At 40.2% G+C, this 26,554-nt stretch overlaps 1 protein-coding gene across 5 annotated transcripts; it reads right to left on the reverse strand.

The window, feature by feature from the left end:
* Positions 1–3,289: 3,289 nt before the first annotated feature.
* ARFGAP1 (ARF GTPase activating protein 1) lies at positions 3,290–26,069 on the reverse strand. Of its 5 annotated transcripts, none has more exons than XM_082773022.1 (14): positions 25,997–26,069; positions 25,656–25,776; positions 22,657–22,720; positions 21,653–21,762; positions 19,996–20,167; positions 19,327–19,427; positions 18,460–18,549; positions 17,653–17,749; positions 15,177–15,233; positions 14,808–14,840; positions 11,533–11,589; positions 9,464–9,523; positions 8,238–8,314; positions 3,290–7,789 (listed from the first exon to the last, which is right to left on the reverse strand). In XM_082773022.1, exons 3-14 carry the CDS (start codon positions 22,714–22,716, stop codon positions 7,435–7,437), a joined length of 1,269 nt encoding a protein of 422 aa, XP_082629148.1. In that variant the 5' UTR covers positions 22,717–22,720; positions 25,656–25,776; positions 25,997–26,069; the 3' UTR covers positions 3,290–7,434. The 5 variants fall into 5 exon arrangements, with proteins under 5 accessions (XP_082629148.1, XP_082629149.1, XP_082629146.1 ...); XM_082773023.1 differs by having other exon boundaries at positions 18,460–18,546; positions 25,584–25,776; XM_082773020.1 differs by having other exon boundaries at positions 25,584–25,776.
* Positions 26,070–26,554: the final 485 nt, after the last annotated feature.

Consider the following 26,554-nt stretch of genomic DNA (forward strand, 5'->3'; position numbering starts at 1 on the left):
ACATTGAGCGTCCTTTGTTTTGTTCCGGAAAATAAATGAGGAGGTGTTAGGGCATGTATATGCTTCTTTCCACAGAAAAGAAAAACTACGGACCTCAAGCAATCACACTTTGTAAAAAATACTAACAAAACCTGGCTGACTTCAGAATAGCAAACGGAGAGGGGGGATTTTGTTTCCCTTGAATTTTGAAGAATATAACTCGGTTATAGTCCTGTAAAATGTACAAGGAAGGGAGCTTTACCTTAAGAAAAACAAACAAAAATAACACAAACACACTGAAACCAAGAAAATGATGAAAAAATTCTCCCATGATTGCATTGCTTCAGAACCTGCAGCTTTAATGAAAACACCAGCAAATAGTTTATTTTGTAATGAACTCATTAACATTTTCGTAAAAAGAAAAACAGAAAAACCACTCAGCAAGTCAAATGAGTTTTTTAATTCTCCCCTGGCCACCGGGAGATGCAGCTCTGCTGCTCCGGCTCCACGAGCTGCCCACGGCAGCCAGGCTGTGGCCACGGCCACCCCACGATTCTCCAGCGTGGCTTCAAAATCCAGGTCAGGGCCACGACGGATGCAGCACGATGTGCTTTTTGGACTCTGTTCTAGAGCCCGGTATTTGTTACAGCCTGAGGTTGGATGAGCTGCGTCCAGCGTGGTGCATCCTGCTGGGGAGAAGGGAGAGACGAAGTCGGGAGGCAGGAAGGAAAATCACAGCACCTGTGGTTGGGGGAGAGGAACTCGCACCCTGTAGGCTCAGCACAGCATGAAAATCAAAGGTGGAGGAGAGGAGGGGACAGCGGATCAGCAGAAACAAATTTCCAGCCTGGCATCCAGCTGTTCAAAGCGTCCTTGGAGCCGGATTCCCCCAAGCCGTGCCTGGTGCCACAATCCCCTCTAGAGGAAGGAAGGAGAGGTGAGCCTCCTCCAGCAGCACCCTCCGGCAGCCGTCCCCTGGGCTGGGCATTGCCCTCTCCATCCCAGCAGCCAGAGAAGCATTTTGCAGCCGTTCAGTCTAACTGGCTTGGATATCACCAGCAGCCTGGGCTACACAACAAGTGTTTATTCCATTTTAATATAATTTGAGCACTGCACTGAGGTGCATGACCAACTTGGAGAGATGCTTGGTTGGGACAAGAAGCTTGAGACGTGCCCCTGCTTTCAGATTCAGCCTCTCCAGACTTGTACCGAGGTGACACCGAGGAGCCAGCGTTGAATATTTAAACCTTGGCCAGGTGGACTACAGAATATATCGATAATTCAGCAAGTTGCACAGAGGTACAGCCCAAAGGTGGTAGGAGGAGATCTGTGAAGAGTTAAATTTGCTCCTCAACTGAACAAGCTCATACACTGGAGCAACACAGGTTTCTGTGAAGAAGAGACCTCCTGGTTTGACCTTGATCACAACATCCCTCACGTTGCCTGCCACATCAGTTACGTATATTAAACATCCATAGCAGCAGAGCAGAAAAATTATACACAAGCAGTTTTTGCCCTGTGCAGCCAAAATTGAACACATATTTAAGGCAGCTTGAGCAATCCCGTAAAGAACGGCTGATATTAAGCAGTGGCACTTTAATCAGAAACAAACCATTTTTTTTATTATTATTATTTTTTCCTCCAGGAAGACACACTCCAGCCTTTCTGCGTTTCCTGGCAGAAGCTGATTTATCTATTGCAAAATTCAGCCACCTCAGCAGAGCCGAGCAGCCTCCCCAAGGGAGCACGGCTTGGCAGAGCTTAAAGGGAAAGACAACGGCAGTTTTACAAGCTGCCAAGAGCCGACAGCACTGGATTTTCCTGCCTGAGCTGCGATCACGATCCTGGTGAGGTGCAGCACAACCAGAGCCTTGGCAGCCTTCAACTCTTCCCCTGAGCGCCTGCAAGGACGAGGTTGCTCCTTGGTGGTCTTCTCGGGGTTTATTTCATCCTTTCCATTTTAAACCTGGCTGTTCTGGTAGCAGGAGCATCATTTGAGGATAGAAAGAGAACAAAAACCAAACAAACAAGAAAAACAGTAGAAATTTCATCCATCACCTAAAGCCAGCATCGGTCAAGCAGAGGCTAACCTCTCCTCTCCCACACCACCGAGGGGAGGCAGCTTCTTGCTGACACAGCACCAGCAGCTGGAGCCAAAGCAGCCCCGCAACGTGCCTTGGCCCACGTGCAAGTTAGCGACTTGATGGATGAAGAACGATCGTGCTGCACTTTTTGGAGCTTTGGGTTTTGCTTCATCCAAACGGGACAGCCCAGCTCCCCTTCACCTTCCTTATAGGACGTCCAGCTCTCACCCTAGGGTCACATCCTGGGGAAGGCAAAGGTGCCCAGCCAGCTCCTGGAAGAGCCAAAAGCACATCTCAAAATAGATCCTGCTGGTGAAACCACTGGAATAGCTGTGACAAAAGGGAAGGGAAACCCAGACCACAGAGCTGTTAACTGGGGCTGGGGGCTTTGGACACAGCCATGCCCCCTCGTGCTGCCCGCTGCTGATGCGACGTGCACAGCCACATCCCTGTTGCTGGCTCTTGGACACCTCAGAGGGCAAAATGTTTGATTCCCTAAAATCAGTGAGGTACGGACCCAAGGAAACCCAGGCAGCTGCTTTCTGAGCCTGCATCTGCTGTGGAAGCGTACAGGAACAGCTACAACCCAGTAAAACAGCTTGAAGCTGAATTTGCTCCTTGCTGGGATCACAGCACAGCTGGGAAAGCATGCAGAGAAGTTTATCCAGTGGAAATAAGCTGGATGTTGTAACGGCAGGAGGGGTCTGTTTTCCCTCTGGTCGATGACCATGGTATTTTGTGGTCTAGAGATGCCACTTTTCCATCAGCTTTTACTGGCAGTGCTTAGAATACACATTATTTTTCCTGGTGTTTTGTCCATTTCTACATAATCAGCCTCCATACCCTTGCAGAACAGAGGGCCAAGCAGCCCCCCCTCCAGAACCAGCACTCCCTGTTGTTGGATTTAGTCCCAGTTGGATGCTTGACATGCAGCACTCAGAGCAGCCCCAACACAGGATAGTAGGGCAGGAACAGACACAGCGTGCCAGCGGAATGGCAGCAGTGATTCTCTCCAACACGATTCCACGCTGATATTGGCACAATCCTTTGCTGACGTCTTAGTGATGAAGCACCCTGTTTTGAAATGACTTTGTGATGCTCACTATATTGAGAACTGCTTCATTCAGAAGGCCACATGAGCTACATTAATAATGCAAATTGATAAGTTTTCTGAGGTTTTAAAAAGTACTCAAAGTCTCCTGAAAAAGGGCTAAACACCACTCTGCTCCGTATCTTTTTGCTTTATTGTAATGCTCTTGAAAAGATGACACTGCAGTACAAGCCTGGTACCACTCTACAGAACAATGACTAGTGTTCACTGAAATCACCGTTCCTGTGAACTTCACATAAAACACATCAGGAGAATTAAAGATACAGCACTCCATACTGACCAGGTCTCTGCTGGCATGAAAATGAAAAAGGGCTCGACGACTAGAGATCACTGTGAACCATGACAATCAAACTCTGGTAGCGGGCATCATCATGTTTCTTGATTTCTCTTCAAATCACTGATGGCTCAAGCCTTCCTTGACAGCATTAGCGGAATTTAACATCACCACAACAAGGCGAGAACTGAAATACCTTGGTTGACTGCAATTTTCAAAGAGGACCACTGTATCTTTAAGCGTATCCTGGATTGAACAACAAATGTTATACCTACATTTGTTATGTTATTGCACAGATCATTACACTCATAAATATATTATGAACCCATGGAATGTTACATAGTCTGGGAAAATAAAAGCAGCAGCATTACCCTTGAAGTCTAAACCACCAGGAAGAGTTGGCCAAGCACTTCTTGAAAACATAGTGATTCTTAAGAGGCACCAAGACACCAGTGAAACATTTTAAAATAATCTCTAACCCCCAGGATTAGCCCCAGTTCCTGGTTGGGAACACTCCCAAAGTCTTTCACTCCTTTGCAAGCAGCATGTAGTGTGAATGTCTTGATGTTTCCCTGATTTCAGTCTACCTGCAGGAATCCAGCTGCTCTGTATTTTCCAAAGGTGAAGCCATACAAAGGAATAAAACAATTTGAAACATTAGGAAATTTAAGTCCAACCTTGCAATGTCCAATTGTACCAGTATCGATTTCACCTACTGCACTCTCTCCATGGCAGTTTGCTCGTACGATTTACAATTGTTACTCAATGGTGTGGCATTGAAAGGAAAGCAAGGCTGCTCACCCACCAAAAAGGTGAGGTGCACACAGCCACACCAAAGCTTTGCCCATCCACATACTCACTCGGATTCGACAGCTACATCTTCAGTTAGACAGGCAGCATCAGCAAGCTGTAACCACTGCCTGTTTACAATGCTCACAATCGGGAGAAAAGAACAAAAGCAATTGGGGAGAGGAGAAGGGATTAAAAAGTTCCATTAAAAACGCTCCCTCCATACACAAATTCAAATCGCAGAAGCTTCTAAACCATGTACTCAGAAACGTTAAAAAAAAAAAAAAAAAGAGAAGAAAAAAGTCCAGTAAAACAGGGGCTCTCTAACAGAAAATGCCTTCATTCATCCTCTTCTTTGGAAGACATCATAAAACATTCAGATTCAGACAAGTCATAAAAAAAATACCGAATTGCCCATCAAACTGAAACCACTTGGTCCATAAGTTTTGTGGCTGCAGCTATGCTTTCTACCATTATATGGGTTTTAGTCTCTTCCACTACCACCTTTCTAGGAGCTGTACCGTATTGTGTCTCTTACTGGACTGCAAAGAAAAGGCAACTGGTCGGCCACTGCCTCCTGAACTGGAAGAAAAATCACTGCTCAAAGCAATACCTTAGTAGGGCTCTCGCTATTTACCTTGACATAGAAGATAAAGTCTCGAAACTACAGAAATAAATCCAGAAGAACAAAGCAAAGGCTCACACCAATCATAGCTACAAGTGATGTATAAATAAACCACTTTTCTCCTAGGCTGTGACATACGCAAACACGTCACACCACTGCCGACTGAAATAAACACCGCTGGGCTGCAATAAAGCCTGCCCTGCCATGAGCTATTTCAGGAGCTTTATGAAAGAGAAACTGCACCGAATTTGTACGCAGGAAGCTGAATCAGCTTCGCATCACTCCAGACAGCAGCAGGCAGACAACGCAACCCATCAGATGCATTTTGCTGTCATTTCACAGAATCGGACTGTTAGCCAGGACCTGCAGCACCGCCTCACAGACATGCATTACAGATCCGTGCTGTGCAGGAGAAAAATAGGCAACAGAGGTATATGAATAAAAATACTGAGTTAGGTTTGACATGCAATTCAGTCATAACAAAGGTATAAGGGGAGAAAAAGCTGAACAAAATCCTTGTGTTATAGCCAAGGCTGTAAACTTCTGCAATGGCACCACAAGCAGCATTGTGAACTGAGATCTCTCACGCCTCTTCTGCTCCCAAAGGGTCAGCATGTCAGCAAGGATGCCTCAGGAAACTCGCAAGGCTCAGCCTAAACTAGTGCCTGGGTCACGAGCAGCACCACGTCCTGCTGCACGAGCTTCAGAGACCACCGCATCAATAGAAGCAAGACGGGAAAGCAAAATAATCCTAACGGGACAGGGCTAGAGAAGACCAGAAAAATATTTTGTTAACCGTCTGAGAGATCATACTAAAAGAATACAGAATCAGGCTACAGACACTTAAGACTGCAAGCCTTTAATAGCTGCTGCTTTTGGGAGAGATTCATGATTCTCCTTCTCTTTCCTCTTTTTGCTTGTTGTTTAACTGCTGAATATCATTACTTTTTAGCATCTGGTATTACCATATGATTGAAAACCTCTGTAACAAGGAAAAAAATGGAACATCATTTGAGGTAATTTCAACAACTTGGGTCAATCAACTGCTTGAGCAATAAACTAATTTAAAAAATTAAAGGCTTTTTGGATAAGTACAAAGATTTACAAGGTCCACAGTAAAGAACTCCATGCTGCTACCAATACAGACTATGTAATGATATGATTTAAAGTTTAAGTGAGTTGATTATTTTCAGGCAGTGCACATTTACAATCCACCCCCAAAAATAAAAGGGAATACACAGGACACCATTATTGTTAAAAGGAGTCATAGATCTTCCGTAAATGTTATGATTTGTATCATGCAAAGCAGTTTGCTGGGTCAAAATTGAGACACAACTGAATCTTCTATTCCATCCCTTAATGCTGACAAGGAGTTTCTGAACTTTCCAAAATAGTATTTCTTTAACAAGGTCCAGGAAGAAAACGTGGAGAAGTACATGACACAGTCTGACATATTAAAGATTAATTTGGAAAACATCTGCTTAAATTAAGCTTTACTATTAAATCCAGACATCTACTCATCTTGAAGGGGGCTTGCTGCCAGCCTCTCTCCTCAATGGTCTCATATTTTCCATGCATTTTTTCCTTACTAGATTTTTTTTTTAAATAAAGTTATTTCACTGCCAAGTTGCCAAACAGATGTCTAAAAGGCTATGAGCAGCAGAAAGATTTCATTTTTATCACAATAGATAAAATAGATGGGTAGAAGGAAGAAAGAGAAAAGACAGACCCTACAAAATACTCAAACTGTGGGACGGGTGTAGGCAAGGAAGGAGCACACACACCGTTGCATTTTATCTGTGTAGGAGAGCTGCTCTTCTTGCTTAAGGGGTAAGGGTTTACACAGGGCGAGGAGCAGCCATTCTGAATATCCCTTGATAGGCTGTCAGAACAATGAGTTTACACAAATAATCATCTAGCTCTAGACTCCTTACTAATTCTAAGGGGAGAAAATAACTGGTAAAGTCTAAAAATCTCAAAAAGTTAAAAAAAAAAAAAAAAAAAAAAAAAAAAAAAAGCTCCAATAAAAAGTATCTTAAAGACCGTTTTGAATTGCCAGACCTAACACTGTCACAGCAATCCATAAGGCATTTGAACTAGATCTATTCAACTGCAGTCTGCTTTTTTAAGGGCTATCTTTTCAAGATACAGCCCGTCCTTTATTTGCATTAAACACCTCAGGTCATCTCAAATTATATGAAGACTGGATGGGTACCTGTGAGCTTACACATGCAAGGTTGTGGCATGGAAGTGTGCTTGCACTGATTGATTTTTTTTTTCTTTTGAACGTTGCTGTTAAAGTCAGTGTACCCAGCTTCAATAGTGCAAGGAGGATATATATTTAATCACTACCCTTAAAACTGGAAGAAACATCTTCATGTAATAAAGATTCAGACGCTTTTTTTTTTTTTCCCCTAAACTGGGATAGAAGGAAAGGAGAATGAATGGAAAGCACAAAAAATAACACATCAGTAAGGTCAACCAAGATACTCCAGTTGTGTGTAAAACTTTCTCCCCTCAATCAGCCAGCACAGTTTCCCTTTCCTAGCTGTGCAAAACAGGGTTAACAGTTCTACCAGTTCTGGTTATCCCACCCATCATCAGCCGAAGATGCCTTTTTTGTTGCCTTAGGAGGTTTTTTGGTCTTGCTCTCCCCTCCTGTGTTTTCCCAGTTGGTCTCCCAATTTTCCCAACTGTCGCTGTTACTGTTCTTGTTGTTGGAGACTGTTCCTGAGCCCCACACGTCCCAGCTATCGGAGCTCTTCTTCTCTGTGGAATTGTCCACATAGGTCCAGCTCTCAGTGCTTGGAGATTTATGAGCTTTCGGTGGGTCTGAGTTGCCAAAGGTCTCCCAGAAGCTTTGATCTACAGCATTGTTCTGGTAGCCCTCCCCTCCACTGTTCTGGTAGCTGTCTCCCTCAGCTGGTCTTTTATTGGCAGGGGCGGAGACAAAAAGGAAGGGAGAAATAAATTAGTTATGACAAACATGACAGGAAACAGAAATGACCACAAGGAAAACGATAATGCTACTGCCCTTTGCTCAAACAAAAACTACAAAGGCAGAACTAGATGTACTGTTCAGAATGGCATAAGCTTATATTCGAGTTCACAGATTTTTTGGTAAAAGCCTACAACACAAAGGCAGTGGTGCATTTGGCATAAGTTTAAAAATCAAAGTGCAGTGCACTATTTTGCTCTCAGACTGAAAAGAGCTTCATGTGCCCCTGAATGACATTATGGAACGACGACGTACAAAGCTTTCCCAAGAGACAGAACAATTTCTTCATATTTAAAAAATACCTAGTGCTGTTATGTTGCAGAGAATATAAAATTACGTGTTTGAAGAGATGCAGAAAATAATAACAAAGGAAATACCTTTCAGAATGATCATCTGGCTTGCCAGAAAAGAAAGTGGTGACATCTCGCCATCCCTTACTCCCAACTCCCTGAACCTAGAGAGGAAGAACACACTTTTCATCTGGACCAAGCCAACATCCAAGTCCAACAGCAAAAGCCACAACACATTCTATTACTTGTTGAGATGAAGATAACTTATTTCATGATAAATTTCCCTCAACTTACTAATATTTTTGATGGATAATTACATGGTTGATGTAAAGAGAACACATTTCACTGAACCATGCTGCTGAAGTTGTGAGAGGTAGCAAAAATTCAGCATTTTCACCCATTTTTGTCAGCTTTTCAATTCTCTCCTATAATTTCTTGACTAAAACGCTGAAATTACATGTTACATAAAATTAAATTTAATGACAGTAGTGGTGTTTGGATGTTTCATTTAACTATTGCTTATATTTCTAATGTTTTATAAACTTCCTTCGTACATTATTTTAATGGCATGTGAACGGGCCAAAAGCAGAGTTCTAGAACGAATATGACTGCCAGGAGAATCCTTTCAGGGTTATTATTTTGGAGTGGCTTTGGATTAGGAACACAAATTCTTAAGTGACATCCATGGAAGTCACTATCCTAAGTCAAAGATATGAAGAAAACCCCAGAATTCAGATTTAAAGTTGCCAGGCTCTAAGCAGAACAAGTAACATAACTTATTTTATTAAAATATTCCTATCATTCAAGACACTGAACTGTTATACGATACAGCTTCTAGTGCTTGAAAGACAAATCTTCTTAAGTAATATTGTACAAATTATCAAAACATGCATTAGATTGTGCAGGACTTCTGTACCTAGCAGTTGTACAGAGCACTTACCACATTACCAAGCAATGATTGCAAAAGAAGACAAAGAAAAAAGGTAGAGCATTAGTAAGTTTAACCATACAAACGTAATGCAAGCTGTCTCCATATTCTATAGCAGACATTTCTTTGTGTTTAGGATGCTGGTTGTCTTGCAGCTCTACATCACATCCTCAGTGAAACCATTATGAGGAGAGGATTGCATCATACCCATGTAGTACTTGTAAAATACTGGACTACATGTTGAAAATCTTCCAAATTTACCTATATTCAACACAAGTACAGACTGAAGCTGTGCTGGGGTTTTGTTTCACTAAAAACACTTCGTAAGAATATGGAGACTGGCTTGCTCTCTGGCCTCCTTAAAGGGAAGAAGGCCTCTTCATACCTTGCTGGCCAACTGTGACACCCCCACGGTGACCTCCTCAAAAATTTTCCCCTCTTTCACCTACATGAAAGAAAGTGTTGGTCATTAGTCATAAAACAAAGTACTGTTGAAGCCTTAAGACAAATTTACTTGTGGTAACAGCTAAAACAGAGTTAAAAACAAAACAAAAAGCAAAAACAACTGAAGTGAATCAAAATATACTTAAGTCAAAGCTATCAAGGTTAAGAAAGTGACATAAATCCACTGATCTCCAATGGAGCAAAGCTCAGTCCTTTGAAGTTTGAGGGAATGTATTACTGACATACATTGAACCTGAGGAAGGTACCATTACACTAACGCTGAGCATATAAAAAAGACACCGAAAAACCTGCCAACTTGCCATTTTATAAGTATGTTTTACTACACAAAAGGACACAATTTGGAGAGATTAAAAAACCTATTAGATTCATTTTATTCAAAATCTTTTATACGTGCTTGCATAAATACTAAAAGGGCTTTGAATTTTGGTTAACTAGAATATAACTGGTGTCTGTCACCAGTTAATAAATGGCAGCTGCTCCAAAGCAGGTGACTTTGTGTAATCCTATGTGTGTCAGGCAGAAACTACTGTATACATACTTCAGACAGTGACAGTAACACTGCGAACTAGCAGCACAACCTCCTAAGGGAAATAACTCCTCTTTTTTTTTTTTTTTTTTTTTTTTTTAAAAAATGTAGAGTCCAATGTTCCTCATGAAATTGTCCTATAAAATAAGTCGGCTCAAGAAAACACACCCTAAAATTACCATTTCTAAGCATTCTGCAATAAATTGTGGAAAATTCTAGGGAATACAAAACCAATTAGAGTGTTCTCCTGTGATTTGAAATGCTATGTAAAGAATATTAAATTAATAAAGGTAATGCAATAGAATTTATTTTGTTAAATGATTAAACCATACTTTTCAAATTCAAAATTGATCCACATCTTAAAGTGGTGGCATCACTTCTCTTATGAATGCAACATCAATCTGTTTTTATCAAACAACACGTTTTGGGAAAAGGTACGTAGGTAAGTAGATCACAACATTCTCAGAAACGACTTCATCAAAATTTTGGAGCTGATCCAAAATTCTAGAAGCACAGAACAAATGCACGACAAACGGTAAAGATGTACGCTTTTTTTTTTCTTTTCTTTGAACATATGAAACAGGAAGGCAACATTTGACACCAGGGTGAATCTTTGATTAAAAATGGCAGTATCAGCTATCACTAATCGCTTATGAGGACTGACCTTCCTGTTCGTTTTTTTTTATATGCCCACTACTGACCGTCTTTATTTCCCCAGGTGTGTGTGCTTTCCACATAACTGCTGTTGGAAGTGCTATTAGCTACATGTTCGTGATCACTAACAACTGTAAGAGGAAGATTAAAAAAAAAAAAAAAAACAACTTCTTCCGACTATCTCAGTTTCCCAGAAACAGCACAACTAGAACTAAAGAGGGTTTTATTTCAGACCATGCTTTCCTTATGAACACAAGCAAAACTTGGTATTAGCTACCAGAAGATTCTGAATGAACACTAAATAAAGGTTGCAAAAATATTTTTAATTTCTATTGATAAACTGTCCCCATTCACCTTAAACACATGAGGCACCAGATGAACTATAGATGTTCAAAGATGCTTTGCTGAATATGAAGAAATGCTGATAGGAAGATGGGGAAAATACTAAGAACTTAACACTCAAAGATATTAATAATAAAAAACTGATTTCTCTCCCCATTTGGGGTGTGTTTTCATCTTAGCCCACCTTCCATTTTGAAATCATGAAATCTAAAAAAGAACATCTAATAGTAAACGATTTAACAATCTTGTGGACATGGAAAATATTGGCAAGGGAAAATACATCCATTAACTTTTCTTTGCTGACATACTAGCTTTGAGTTATTTGATGCTTCCCCTTCACTGCTGTGCTAGTATATGGAGAAAAAAAAAGACACTTCACAGCTTGGGCAGTTGTGGCAGTAGGAAACAATCCCTGCCTAAGTCATTGTAAGCATGTTCTGTAAGTAATTTACTAGATCCAAAATTACCTTTTCCTGTGCAGGTTTGAGAACATTTTCATTTAATGTCTGACCTAACTCTGATGCCTATTTAAAAGCAAAAACAAAAAGTCAGTCAGTTATATTTTCCTTAAAACAAAAACAAAAACCACAGCCAATGTTTTCCACAGGGTAGTTTCTCAGCAGTGTCTCCAAAAAGAACACGAAGCCTTGAGCTTTGATTTGTACAAGCAGAATGAGCTGAAAGCACACACAGCACAGTGCTGCAGAGAACAGACACAGATGCACACGGCAGTAGGTTGCTGGAGATGCCCAGAGCCCAAGCAAAATCTGACCTTGCACTGGAAGCAGAAGCAATGGTTCGACCAGCAACAGCCCGGAAGAGGGGCCCCTTCTCTGCCTGCTGCTGAGAATTGGGAAGCACTGACCTCAGCTGCCTTTTTCCTCACTCCCCTCCATGACATTACTTGTAGAATTTGGTCTTTTCAGACCATTTTTCACCAATTCTTCTGTCTCACAGTGCTGCTGTCATCATCTATTAGTAACAACCCAATTGTTTCCAAGCAACACACAAGAGGCAAGGTTGTGACAAAGACTTAAAATCTCTTTTAAGGCTCCAGGTATGCAGAGAGAGAAAACCGTGAACTTCAGAAATCTATTCCAATCCAGAAGATGATGCACAAGCATGTTGCACATTAGAGGCATGTTATAAAATCTGAGCCCACAGAGCAAGTCACAAAATGATGATACTGACAAAGACAGCAAGGCTTGCAAATGTTTCATTTGAAACCATTCCTTTCCCTACCACCATAATAAGCCTTTGATTGATTTAAAGTTTTCTTCAGAATTGTCACATTAAGCTGATTAATTTCTCAATTAAAGTAATTAGTCCAAGAAGGCCAACTTGCTTGCCAGACAAACATCATTCCCAACCATTAGCAAAGACTAATAATGTTTAATTTCTTATGGGTTTACATCCTATACCTGAAAAACATTGATTAGGGTGTGAGTATTCATCTATCCAGGATGGAACAGCAAGGAACTTCCTTCCTCCACCGATTCCCAGGTGTCTATAAAGCCCTTTCCTTAGCCCCATCACTGCTGGGATCTCCCTTCTACCCAACCATCATTATCTCCAATACTTCTGGTCCTTACCAGCTCAAAAATTATTTGAGAAGACAAAGGAAAAAGGTAATCCCATTTCTATCTAATAAGAAATGGGAATGTAAATCATATAAGGCTCGTCTACGTTGCAAGTGAGGCTGAGAAAGTGTTCAAGATAAACAAAGGGGATTGAATCGGACTTCTCAACGATAATAAATCCCTCGGAGTCTACTGAACCTGCCAAACTGACTGTTTATGCTACAGAATAATGAATATAACATACCAACGGTTGAGCTGTGCTAAGTAAAATTATTGCTAGTATCAAGAAGAATTCTCATATAAACCCATTTACTCAACCACTTAATTTCACAAATACACCAAAGGGAGGTTTGGGTAGTTGTTTCCTTCCAAATCATTTATCTTTACTATTTTTGAATTTAGGATAGCACCTTACAAACCATTACGAACACTACGTAATGGTGCATTTATTAAAGAGTTTGCCTTCAAGCAACACCCCAGAGTAGTTCTGTGTATACTGCATTCCTGGATCAGACATGCAAAAGGAAATCCTGAAATCGCTGTTTATGAGGAGCATGGAAAGAAGTACAGAATGCTTTCTGAGAGTGCAGAGCCTGGACATCTCTATCCATTTTAACCTATTTCAAGTAGGTTTGAAGAAACATTACCAGATGAAACACACAAATTTGTTCTAAACAGACTTGACTCAAGGCAAAAAAAAAAAAAAAAAAAAAAAAAAAAGACAGCTCAAGAGCAAATGAGCATATTCAGCACGAACAGTGACAAGGAGTTCATGCACAAGAACATATGTGAGGGCGTTACCGGCTCTGGCTGCTGCTTGTAGCCCCAAAACTTTACCCAGACAGCGAAAGAGAAAGAGCAAGGAAGGTAGAAGAAGCAGCTTTTAGCAAAAAATTGGAAGCATTTTTTTAGGCAAGTTAAGTAGCATGAATCTTCTTCAACTTAACATCTACTGACAATACAAACAGTGCATGTTTGGTCACTGCTCACTAAATACACTTCTAGTCAATGCATTATATCAAGAAGATGTTAAATCTGTTTACAGAGCAATAGAACAGATGTTTCAGGAACGAAATTTAAGCTTCAATAACACGGCTTAGGCTCCAGGGCACCATATTGCTGTGGTTCTTGTCAGTAGATGTGATGAGCTTTTACACTTAACATTTTATTTACATGTTAATAAAACTAAAGGAAGAACAGTTTTCTAAAAGGGAAACTGTTGTGTGGAGTGAAAAAGGCAGACTTGTATAATGCAGTTTTTCTTTGGTAAGCCAAGCAGCAAATATTTTAGAAGCTTCTAAGTATCAAGTTTGGGTGCATTCACGAGACATTTCTGTTAATCTTGAAAAACATGCACATGTTTGGCAGAGTACTGGTATCCTACAGCATACATCTCCTGTTTGAACACCAACAGCTGCAGGTTCACATTTGTGTTGCACAATAGCACCCTAGCCAGATCAGAAAGCACGCCAGGCTAGGGCTACACATGTAAAGGGAGTCACAGTTCAAAGTACTACCCTATAAAATATACTCAAACATATAAGCCCCCTCTCTCAGAACACTGGAACTTTAAGAATCCGATTATTTTCCAGATTTTCACATTTGAATTTAAATCTTTTCTGTGCAAACAGACCTTGCTTATATCACAGCTCTGCATAATTCAAGTCTAGCTGCTTCTGCTTTAACTTCAGCTTGAACGTGGAAACATTTTTAGAAATTCTTTTTTAAATGCACCCAAGCAAGTTACTTTAACAATATCAAGCAGTTCACATTTGTAGTATCTTATTAGGATTTAGGAATGGCTTGCTTTACATTAGTCCACCTAGAGAAGAAAACTACTTGAAGACAGACAGCATTTAAGCTTCACAAAAATATGGGTATTTCTTATCTGCAAACATGAACTGAAGCATTTCATTCTACTGCCTACTGAATACACCTGACAGCTACTAATACAGCAGACTATCAGTGTTTGTTGCCTGCTTAATTTGATCACAGTAGTTGATTACAATTCCCATGGAAATAAAAGCAAGAACCTAAAAATTGCTGTGCACCATGAAGGCTAAACACAAAAATCTGAATAAATCGGTACAGGCAAATGCGTGACATTTAAAGCCAATTATTGTCAGTAAGACCGAGTTTTATATATATATATTTATAATCACCTTTTGACTTGCTTGAGATCCGAATCTGGTAGCCTGTGAAAAAGAAATAAATACATTCAAATTTTAAAATGAAAGGTTTCATTCCTAGTAAACACACACATTTGAAATGCTCTGTGACCCTTCCCAAGATGAATGGAAAGTTTACAATTTAGAAAAATGATTATACAGAAACATGAGAAATGAACTTTAGGCAGAGATGAACATTCACTGTGCAGCTACTTCATATGGCACAGGCAAAGATAAATAGAGGTGAATTTAATATATCTTGGTAATACTTTTAAAGATACATCCCTAATAGAAGTCAGATCACAATAATGGAACCTCTTTTAGCTTACAAGAATTACACTGAAATGTTTTCTATTTACTTACACCCTCTTTAGCAGCTGAGGCAATCTTGCTTGCTCCAGTTGTAAAACTGCTCCATCCCTTTAAAAGAAAGTAAGTTGTATGTGAATACTAATAATAGTGAACACTTAGTTATTGCCTATTTCACGCTAAATTAAGACAAAATATTTTCCAATACAGCCTGCCCCATGGTCGTAAGAATTAGTTGCTAGTGAGAAGAAAAATTGTGGTCTCACGCTGGTCTGTAACAGACCAACAAGCTTCCATTACTCGTGCCAAAACACTGATGGCTGCAATTTGAAGAAACCTGAGTTTGCAATGTTATTCTGCTACAAATGACTACATGAAAAAAATTCTTCCACCCTCAAGAAAAGTATGAGAACGTAAAAACATTAAAACCTTACTAAACAAAGATTAGCACTTCAACAACATGCACTGAATGAATAATAATAAAAAAGAATTAAAATCAAAATATGAAGCAGCAAGTAAAGCATCAAACTGCTCAATTCTTGCAAACTTCAGCTTTAAAAATAAGCAAAACTTTATTATGCCTCTTTGGTTCTTGGAAGATCTGAAAACTACCACCACAGTCAAAACATGGACATTTCTTAGCAGACTTTTATATAATGAACACGAAAAGTTTTCTTCTAACTATCAATTGTCTGATGCTAAGAAGCCAGCTAAAAGAAAATGAAGCAGGAAAACCATTCTAATTTTTTAACATCATTAAAAATCATTTCTCAACTGTTTAGATTTCATGTTTTGTTAGCAACACATCCATCCAGAAACCATCCAGCAAAGCATGTGAAAATAAATCACGTTTATTTCTGGGTTTTGCCCATCAAATATTTAATATGTTTGTGGTTCTCTTTGTTTATAATAATGCAGAAACATCAGGATTTTTTCTTTGCAGACAAGGCAATGTCTTGTAGTTTTTACGCTAAGTGCAATCACAGGGGCCTCAAACGAAATCTAAATTGCAATTATGTCTGTTAGCTACAGGATGAGTTGAACAGCATAGTAAGTGTGAATTAGGGACACAGAAAACAGAAATGCTCCAATACAATAGCAGTAGAAAACAAATGTATATATGTAAATGTAGCATGCATGGGGAAAAATAATTATACACATCAGAAGGATGTGTATAATTATACACATCACTAGGATGTATAGTATGTCTTAAAATTACACTGTAGTCTGCATCTGTGGTCACAAGAGGGCATTTTAATCGTAAGTTTCAATCAGATCATGCATTCAAGTAATAGTTGACAGTAACTCAGACAACACAGTACCAACTCTTGCTGTCTTAGCACATCTGCAATCCATTACAGATGTGCTTCCTAATTTTAACTCTCTGGCCTCCAGTTTATGACATAAGTAGAAAATATTCAGCAGACATAAGTATCCTATAGGATCACCTGGAATACCATTCAAAGGCTCAGGCTTTACCTTTTTCTGTTATTCTCTAGTAGAGCCTGGTCTGGATATTCAGACTGTACTCCACTACACTAGTCAAGACTTCTGAGGGAATTACTTAATTTTACTTAATTTTGTGCCAATTACAAGAATTTAGTAATTTTTCTCACATGCCTCCCAGCTGTAGAGGAAGACAGAACTGTAGTGTGCCCAATGGGTAGTTCAGTCCCCTATCACAAGCATCTAAACCCTTACGTTTTACCAGATACATCTTTAAAAATCTTGATTTTTTCCTCACTGTTAACTACAACCAGAAGTCTGTTCCAAAGCCTAATTGCTCAAATTTAAAGATTAGTAACCACCCATAACAACTTCCAAGCACATTAACACAAGACTTTCTATACCCAAATCATATGATGAGGCTGAACAGAAGACCACCGACCACTAATCCTGGTAGAAAACCTTCCAACATTTCAGAGATTGCAAATGCCAAATTTCATCCTGCGCTGTTACCTTCCAGCACATCAAAGCACCTGACTTTATTCCCCATGTTCTTTCAACAATACATCTCTCACCATCTCTACTTTAATCATGACAACTGCTCAGCCATATGCTGTTAGGTCTTCATGCCCTGCCGAAATATTTCAAACGTTTTTATCACTGTTCAGGGCTTCTAGCACCATATACAAGATTGTTTCAATTGTTTTCCACTGCACATAATACAGTTCATCTATTTGGAGCGTTACCACCCCAACTACTATTATCCTGTCAAGTTAATCTTTTATTCATTTGTTTTTCTGTGCTCCAAGGGCAGTGCTGTTGAGTATTAGTTCCTAATTCATTGCTATATCCTCATTTCAAGGAACTGATCTCAGACATGCTTAACTTTTGTCAAAATGTTCCCTTCTTTTCACCTTTCGAAGTCCTCCAGTATTTTTCTCACACTCAGAATAATCCCAGTCCTCTACACCTTCCTCTAACTACTTGCAGTCTTTAGTTTTTCTCCATTGATATTCCAGTAACAGAGGATGAAACAGAATGAAATACTACTTCAGGTCACAGAAATCTTCAAACACTTCCTTACAGAGTACAGCGAAGACATAGCATTATTCAGGAAGTCATCCTCTTTTTTTGGAGGGGTTACCGTGTTTCCAAACCCCACGTAGCGATTCTCTTGGCCACTACAGTAAGAAAATGAATAAATAGGATCCGCATTAGTGATTTTAATGAATGTATGCTAAACAAAAGTATAAAAGAATAATTATTTAATAGACTTTAAAATACACTTGAAAGAAAAAGCCTGGTAGCATTTACATTTGCATGAGCACTTAATTCCTAAGTCACCTAGCACCCAAAAAACACAAAACCACCCACTTCATAGAGACATAATACCCAAAAAGATCCACTGGTGAACCCCTGCAAATTAAGGTGTCTCCTATGCAAGCTAATGTCTTCTTAATGTTTCTCCGACACATCACTCAGATCAGAAATCTGAATAAATCTTAATGAAGATATATGAAAATGGGACGAGAAGAGGAGGAAAACAGTGTCAGCTTTATCAACATCCCCATTTTAACCAAAACACTGTAAGATGCTATACAAACTAAGAATGCCCTAGCTTGGAGCCTACCACAGTAATATTTGGATTTACTAGCTCTTTCTTGAATGCTATCCAAACATTTTTGTTACAAAAATACATTAAAAGACTTCTTCCTTCCTTTTTTCCCCTCATCATAAACTATCAAAATGTTTTTAATCATGAGCAAGACGGAACTGTTAAGTAGTACGGCCCAGTGAATCAGAATCATAGTTGCACAGCTGCAGTGTAACATCCCACTCTTTGAAATACTACAGGGCCAGGCACACAAAAAGTTAATAAATATTGCATTACCCTTGATAGGAGTTGACATCATCATTTAACCAGTCTTCAAAAGCCTTGTCAGAAGAGGCAGTCACGTTCTGAGGTTGTCCAGCAGAACTACTGAAATGAAAGATTTAAAAGAATCAAACTGTGTAAAGCAAAAACCACTAGCTCAGCACTGCATCTTGTCATAGATCATCATAAAACAGGCACAAAATTGATTATTTCTTTTGTCTATCACGTAGGGAACTGTAATGTAACCACTAAAAGCCACTGGAGTATTGAATGAATAAAGCAACACAGGCTACGCTACTCAGACCACTGCTAGCCCACTGAACCTGCTGGATGATGGCCAGGCACAAAGCACTCGTCCATCTGATTTATAATTGCTTTTTCAGTTAACTTGATTCCTTCTGCAAGGAGTAACAAACATGCAGAAGCAGAAAAACAAAACTGCAGTCCAGCTTTGATGCTCTTATTTGTAATTAGCACCTCAAGGAAAAGCCTGTGCTTCTTTGTCACCAGCACTCAATCACGAACTGGAGCAGAACTGTAGTTAAGGTAGGGCTGTGACACACTGTGCATGACTGACACGATGATGAATCTCAGGTGCACTACAAGTCAAGGGAAAAACAGTATGTCTTGTCCTCCTCTCTTACTCAATTGTCTCTGCCACATTATTATTATTATTTTTTATTTTTTTATTTTTTTAAAGATTAAGGTGGAAGGAAGGGGAATTAGAGAAATTAAAGCTCTTGATGAAGTTTAGGAATATGGGGAAGCAAAGAAATGTTTGTTCAGCCAGCACTTATCAACAGAATAAAACCAGCAGACATTCAAGCATCAGGTTTTGATCCTGATGTTGCTATGCCAACATTAAATAGCAAGAATACATACCGATGAGTGGAAGAGAGAGACGTTTTAGGCTGAGGTGGCGTCCAGTTTCTGGCAGGGGAAGTTTCAATGGACCACTCCTTGCCTTCAGCTACTGTAGCAACCTAAAAGGGGCAGGAAAACAATCAAAACCCCAGGTACAAATTTTCATGAGATATACATGAGAAGCTCATTTTTTTCTTTTTAATGTTAGACTAGCAATGTTAAATTGAACACTGATTCTACTTCAGGTGACTTTAAGCACCTTCTTCCAAACTGGACTATTTGGTCTGAAAACCAAAGACATCAAGCTCTAATCTCCTAATAACAGAGATAAAGGTGGATTTACACTCTTCTATAGGGAAGCTAAAACACTAATGCAGAATTTAAATACTCTCTATGCCTACCTTCAAAGAAAAAACTCAAACTTCACTTCTTTTCCCTCAAAGCTGTATGAGTATCCCTGTGAGCACAGAGTGTACCTTCCTACCACCTCAGTGGCAGGGTCAGCATAAAAATGCAGTATCCTTCTAAGTCTCTAAGCTCATGAGTTCTACTTGTCTTTTTTGTTTGTGTTTTTTATATACTACACTCATAAGACGACTTACCAGCAACCTTTAAAGACCAAGTGCTGACAAAATATTTGGAGGTTTTCAGACAGCACAGGATGAGGACACACACCTCTGAACTTACCTGATCTCTAAAAAGAGCTGCAGCTTTGCTGTTGTACTTCTCCTGCATGGTCCAGCAGGGATCATAGTCATCTTGAGACTCCAAGAACTCTCGAAATTTGCTGTTACCTCCAGCCTTCATTTTCTCTAACTCAATATCCTTCCATTTATCCATAGTTACAGAGCGTACAAAACTGCAAATCAATTTAAAAAAAAAAATATCACAGATTGTTATAATTTCCTGCTACAATGGCTGGGACAAAAAAAAAAAAAAAGCTTATTGCAATATATATCAAAGATTGGGTGTACAGAAATGTTAAAAAAAAAACTCTCAAAGTAAAGAAAGAAAGCATCTTAAAAAGGTGCTCAAACCCTCACTGAAATAAACAAAAATAAACTTCTGGCACTTAAAGGAGACTGTCAGGAGAAGGCAAGAAACAGAAAAAACACTTTCTCCAACAAGCTTGGAAACCTAGCGCACTATATAAAAGAAAACTTCTCCCAGACTTCTTTACTCTGAAATTTCCTTTTCCTGTCTGTTTTCATGTTTTCACAGTTACACTCAGGTAATCTGCAAGAACACCTCCTGCCCCATTTCATGCTTCTGCTCATAATAACCATCAGGTACTGACAACTCAGCTGTCTCGAACAGCCTACGCTAACATTTACCATGACCTCATCCCAGGCATTTATGACTGCAGTTAACTTCCCAGCTCTGCTTTGGGGCATAAATTTTTGCTACCTACTGCTCATTACACTATATTAAAAAAAAAAAAAAAAAAAAGCCCTACTGTTAAATACAAGTCACAGAGAAAAAAAAATTGAATCATCCTCCTCAACAAGGCTCTTTAAAACTTGAAAGTTGACCAATTTCTTTTTGTCCCAAAATACCCTTCATCATATCTTTGTCTCAGTAATTTGTATTTTCTTTCATCTAATGCATGGAGTATGTCCCACACTCTCATTTCCTACACTATTTGTACTCACTAATTAGCTTCAGGATCACCTCCCTGAAAAGTAAAGTGCGTAATTCTGAATGGCCTCCTTAATTTGGTGGTCTCCTTATTGGACTTAGATATCTCTCTTGTTTGGGAAGCTATGCCATGTTCTGCCTCTGTTACATATTGTGAGTCCCTGCAACACTTAACAGTTCTTATTCTACAGTATCCAGGCTCAGTGAAGTAAGTTTCTTGGAAAAAAATATATATATATATCACTTATATTAACAAAAAAATATCTCTTGAATGGAATAAAATGATTTTATACACTTGTATACAGTACAGAAGCATTCTGCAACCATGCTGTGACTTTCTTTGCACAATTCTCAAGCTGCTCTAGTACTACTTCAATTTTAATTGATTTTAATTATACAAAATTAAAAAAAAAAAAAAAAAAAAAAGGAGGACTAGTGCAATGTTGCCAAACACACCAGCACACCCACAAGACGTAGCTGGAGATGATACTTTCTAGAACTGGGCACAACACAGCTGCACCAATGCAGGGTGTGCTCCAACTAATTACAGAGAAGGCCCAGACACTAAAGTTCACTTTGGAGAGGAGCACGAGGCAAAACTGCCTGTGGAATGCTGAAACAGACATTTTACACCCCTCCCAAACCACCCGTTCTGTTCACAGCCATAGCACACCCCAAGGTAACCCAACTTAGCCTGACGGCTGACCTGAGGTGAACTCCCAAGCCTCGGTGTTTTCCTGAGCACTCGAGACAGATCCAAATTCCATAGGTCACGCTCACCCACTGGGGGTTAAACGCACCACACTCAAAACAGACCTGTAAGAGGAAATAAAGTCATCTCTAACTTGCAATGCCCACGTGAAGTTTTTAAAGTACAACTTGAAAAGTCAAGTCATGAAAACATCACACGCAGGAAATAAATTCAGAAGGGAGAGTTCTTCATGTTTGGAAACACCTCTCCTTAGAGTATAAGCTTTCTTTAAATATTTATTTATGCTGAATGGAAAGAAAAACTCATAACTTAACCCGAACTGGACTGTAAAATTACTCTACCAAGTACCAAACAGCAGTAGGGAAATATAAATAAGTGGGTTGAAATTAATGCACAAAAAAAGTCATCTTGATATCATAGTCAGACTGTTTTGAAGGATAAGAAATTAACCAAACTGAGTTCTTGAAATTTACTACGCAAAATGCAAACATTTGAAGTTCAAAACATTCATTCAGAGGTACTACAGCATGGCAGTAAATTGCAAGATAATAGCAGATCAGAATGGAGTTTGCTTTTTTTTAAATAGCTTTCTTGCTCATACACCACAATAACCTCAGTTCTTACAAATGCAGTCACCAGTCAAAATTTAATACATAAACAAAAATGAACCTGCCTGTGGGCAGGGATTATCAAGCCACTTGAAACAGATAGTTTTAATTAAGTTATGCCCAAGACATCACTTGCTCAGAAACTAAGGGTTACAGCATTCCTAGAATCTCTGAGAGACTTGTGCCAAATGTACAGCCATGCATTACAATACATATATGAATAAAAGTTGCTAGAACTAACAAATATGAAATATTCACATCTCTATATGTTACCGTTAATTAGACATACAAGTGCTACAAGTAGGTTAACCCTTATGGGCAGCAACATACACCTGGAGTAGATTTAAAGAAAATTTAATTATAGGAAACTAAAGATCATAATTTTCTCACATTATTCTCATCTTGTGCTCTGACTTCCTTAAGAACTTTCCTTGTTCTTGGACTTGCCATGATTCTACAAGTAAAAAAACAAGATGTGAGTCACGTTAAAGGGTATGATACTGGTAAGATGTTCAGCACCACACAGGCATGATGAAAAGAGCTTACAAACAAAACCACTGAATCATAATCAATTACAGGAAAAATAGGAAAAAAAAAAAAAAAAAGAAAAAAAGAAAGAACCCACAATCTTACTTCTCCATTTACTTCATACAGTTTGGGGAATTTTAGTCATCCTATCTCGCTGGAAAGCTATAATTCAGCCATAGCTGAGGGCAGGGAGAGGATAAACGTGAAAACTCTTCCTTCTATGGCATATGTCCCACCAAAACAGACACTGACGCTGCTTCCAGAGCCATCCATCACCCTTTCTGAACGTGCTTTTTTATCATTCATGATTACATGGGCTCATATGCATACAAATAAACTGACCTAAGCATAGAATAACAGAGACTCTTGCACTTAATAGTGCTGAATACACTGCTAAAAGAACACTCTATTAGAAGACACAAACACACACAAAAAAAACAACTTGATTTACCATAAGTATTGAGTTTCCTTATCAAGGAAATTCTGACAAAATAAGGCAATTACTGGGGTCTCTTACACAAAACAGAATTTTAATTCCAGCAAAGTCATCTCTGGCTGGCAGACCACATCATCTTACTCTATTTGTTACAAAGCGTGAAATGCAGCAGCCTGGAGCAATGGCAAGCTACAGATAAAATTCATATTAAGAAAGAGATGCGACTCACAGCATATAGCCTGGAAAAAACAAAGGACACAAAACAACCCTGATTGGAAGAAATGCAGTGTAGGATGCAGCACAAGACTGAAAGTTAAGATAAAAAAATGAAATCACATTTCCAGCTATTCAGTAGTACAACATTTAAATTAATTTTAAATATCTCTTCTTCCTTTTCACTTCCAGTTGATTTTTTTCATTTCTACTCCATAAAAGGACCCTCTAGGATGTAATAAAACACTCAGAAGTCACCAGGCTAACTAGAAACAGCACCAACTACTGAACGCCAAGCGTATTGGTCAGTCAAGACACAATGCAAAAAATAACAGGACAGCATTTCTATCAAATCCTGGTCTGAGAGGCAGAAGCATCTTCACTTCTACGCAAGTGTTTGGCATTTGTTCACTGTGCTTTTTAACTAAAGTCCTAAGTCCTCAAATTATAAGAAGGATTGGTAACTGTGAAGTCATTTTAAAAGGTAAATGATGAAGTGTTGCAAACAATTACTGCAACCCAGCAGAGGAGGGAGAGTATCTTTACTTAGAAAAGGAAGACTTTAAAAAAAGAGTAAAACCCTACAAGTACGAAAACTACCATTAAATTTGTGGAATGTGACAGCGGTAATTTATTAGACATCTCTAAAGCAAAACAGATTTCCTGTGATTCCCAGCCACAGCAGTGCAACAGAACAGTGCAAATACAATTATACGCATCACCAGCTAAGACAACACGGTTTGGAAAGAAACATCCTCAAAATTTTATCTACGCATTGATACAATTAAAAGCGGAAGTTATCTGCAGCAGAACTCGCTGCCTTTATCTAAAGCACTAATTCCTTTGTAAACATTTTGTTGACAAGCACTTAATTCTGTATAACTTAAGGGACAGTGTTTTCACTGAAGTTTAGATAATGCTGCCTTTCTATTTCAATTAACTCACATTAAACAAAACCGGATAAACTGTGAAAGGATCAGTTTAGATGGAAAAGGTTACTGTAACTAATGGTTAATGAGTAAAATTACCCTCCAAACTGACAGAGGAAACAACTGCCCTTGGGCTGCCATACCTGCTTTTTTGAATGAAATCCTTTTATCTAACTTCAGATTGAACACATGCCCACCCCAGGAACACCAACTTCCCTAACCAAGCCCCCAGGAGCTTCACCCAGACCGCTTCATCCATGAAAAGGAGGGGATAACTACGGCCACCAGCTTCTTGCCCTTCTCTCTTCCTCTGAGTCATTCGGAATTGAAAGATGAGGATGTGGGGTGAAAAAAAAGTCAAGCTCTAAGCTTTGTAAGAACATGTAACTGGGTTAGAGCCTAGTCTACTTTCAGTTTTATTTCACAATAAGCAATTAAATCACCACAGCTGACCTGAGCCATGGTAGCCTACTGGGCTCATCATCCCTCAACAGCAGCTTAACTTTCAGGCAGTAAACGTCCAAGTAACAACTGGATGGACAGCCTAAATAAGCACTGAGCATTTCCATCTCATGAGCAGTAAACAAAATGTTTAATTTAGGAATAAGTTTTCACTGAAAATGTCGGTATCTCAGACTAAGGGTTACAAGGTGGAAACATCCAGCTTCAGACCGATTGGTCTCATGCTGTTACTTCTGCGTCAAACAACCTGATTATGGTTGGACCTGATGATCTTGGAGGTCTTTGCCAACCTGAATGACTCTACAATTCCAGAGCAAAACTAGACATGCACCATAGGAGCTTCGATGTGTCTAGTTCCCTAAAACCATGCAGAAAGGCAGGAGTGGCACTATACACGTAGGTTGAAATGAGCTGTAAAGGGACTTTGCTCCTCTGATCCAGCAACAAATTCACACAGCTGGCCTGCAAGGAGCTCCGTGACCCACCAAGCGATGCCTGTGGTGACTTCGTGTGCCACAGGGCTCCCAGCGGGTCCCACAGGGAGAAAAGCCCACAGGGGCTTTGCTGCCTGAAGGAAGTTTTTAACCAAATTCCATGGAGCAAACACAATTCATTCACACATATCTATCTACATATTAACAGTCCACTTCAGTATATATTATATATTCACATATATAGGCATTGACGTGGCAGTAAATCCGTTACCAGAGGCCTGCAGCCCTGTATTCTCAGACCCACCACCACCTTACCCTACACTTCACGGAGGCCGAGGGACTGGCGATATTTGCAGGATATCTGCAGGATATTTACAGGATATTTACAGGATATTTGCTGGGTATTTTCAGGCTGACCGTGAACCCAGCTAGCCGGATCCGCGGCGAGTCCCGGAGCGCTGCCTCAGAACATGGCCAGGATCCCCGCCAGCACGGCGGCTTCTCCTTTCTAACAAAAAAATAAAAGTAATAATAATAAATAAAAGAGATAAAAGAGATGAAAACCGGACGCCGCTCCCAGCACCACAACGCCTCCCCCTGCCACGCCAGCGGGCTCCCGCCGCCCCCCCCACCCACGCCCCTGCCCACCGCTCGCTGCCGGGGGAGCGGAGCCCCGAAGCCGGCCCAAAAGCTGTGGAAAGGGCCCGGGGGAGACCCGGGGAACGCACCGGGAAGCCGGCCCCGGCACCCCCGGTAGCCCCGGTCCCGCCCGGCGCCTCACGGCGCAGCCGCTGCCCTCAGCGAGGCCGGCGACGTTGCAGGGCCGCGAGGAATTGTGGGCGCCGGCATTAACCCGCTCCGGGCCGGCACCGGGACCGGGGCCACGACCGGGACCCAGCCCGGAATGGGGCCGGGGTGGCCGGGGACCGGCTCGGCTGAGGGCCGGGAGCCCCCCGAGGGGCCCCGGTGTGAAGGGGCAGCCACCGGTCCTGCTGGGCCGGAGCGGGGAGAGCGGGCTGGGGTTGAGATTTAGGGTGAAGGGAGAGGCTGCCTGCCCTGTTTTTGGGGTGTTAAGGCAAAAATATAACCGCCGATGGGCTTGGGGTGAAAATCGTGACGTGAAAAGTGGATGAAAAAAAAAAACGGGAAGAAGAAATGTTGGAGGAAATAGTGGGAAATGGTCTTTTTCGGAGGGCTGGCCTCAGGCCTTCTGTGTTGATGTGAAGGTTTTGTGTGTGTGTTTTCAAATAAAAGCTGCTCATCAGAATTAAACTCCACGACTCTTT

Source organism: Aythya marila (genome assembly GCF_965140915.1).
Source record: "Aythya marila genome assembly, chromosome: 16".
Lineage (NCBI taxonomy): Eukaryota > Metazoa > Chordata > Aves > Anseriformes > Anatidae > Aythya > Aythya marila.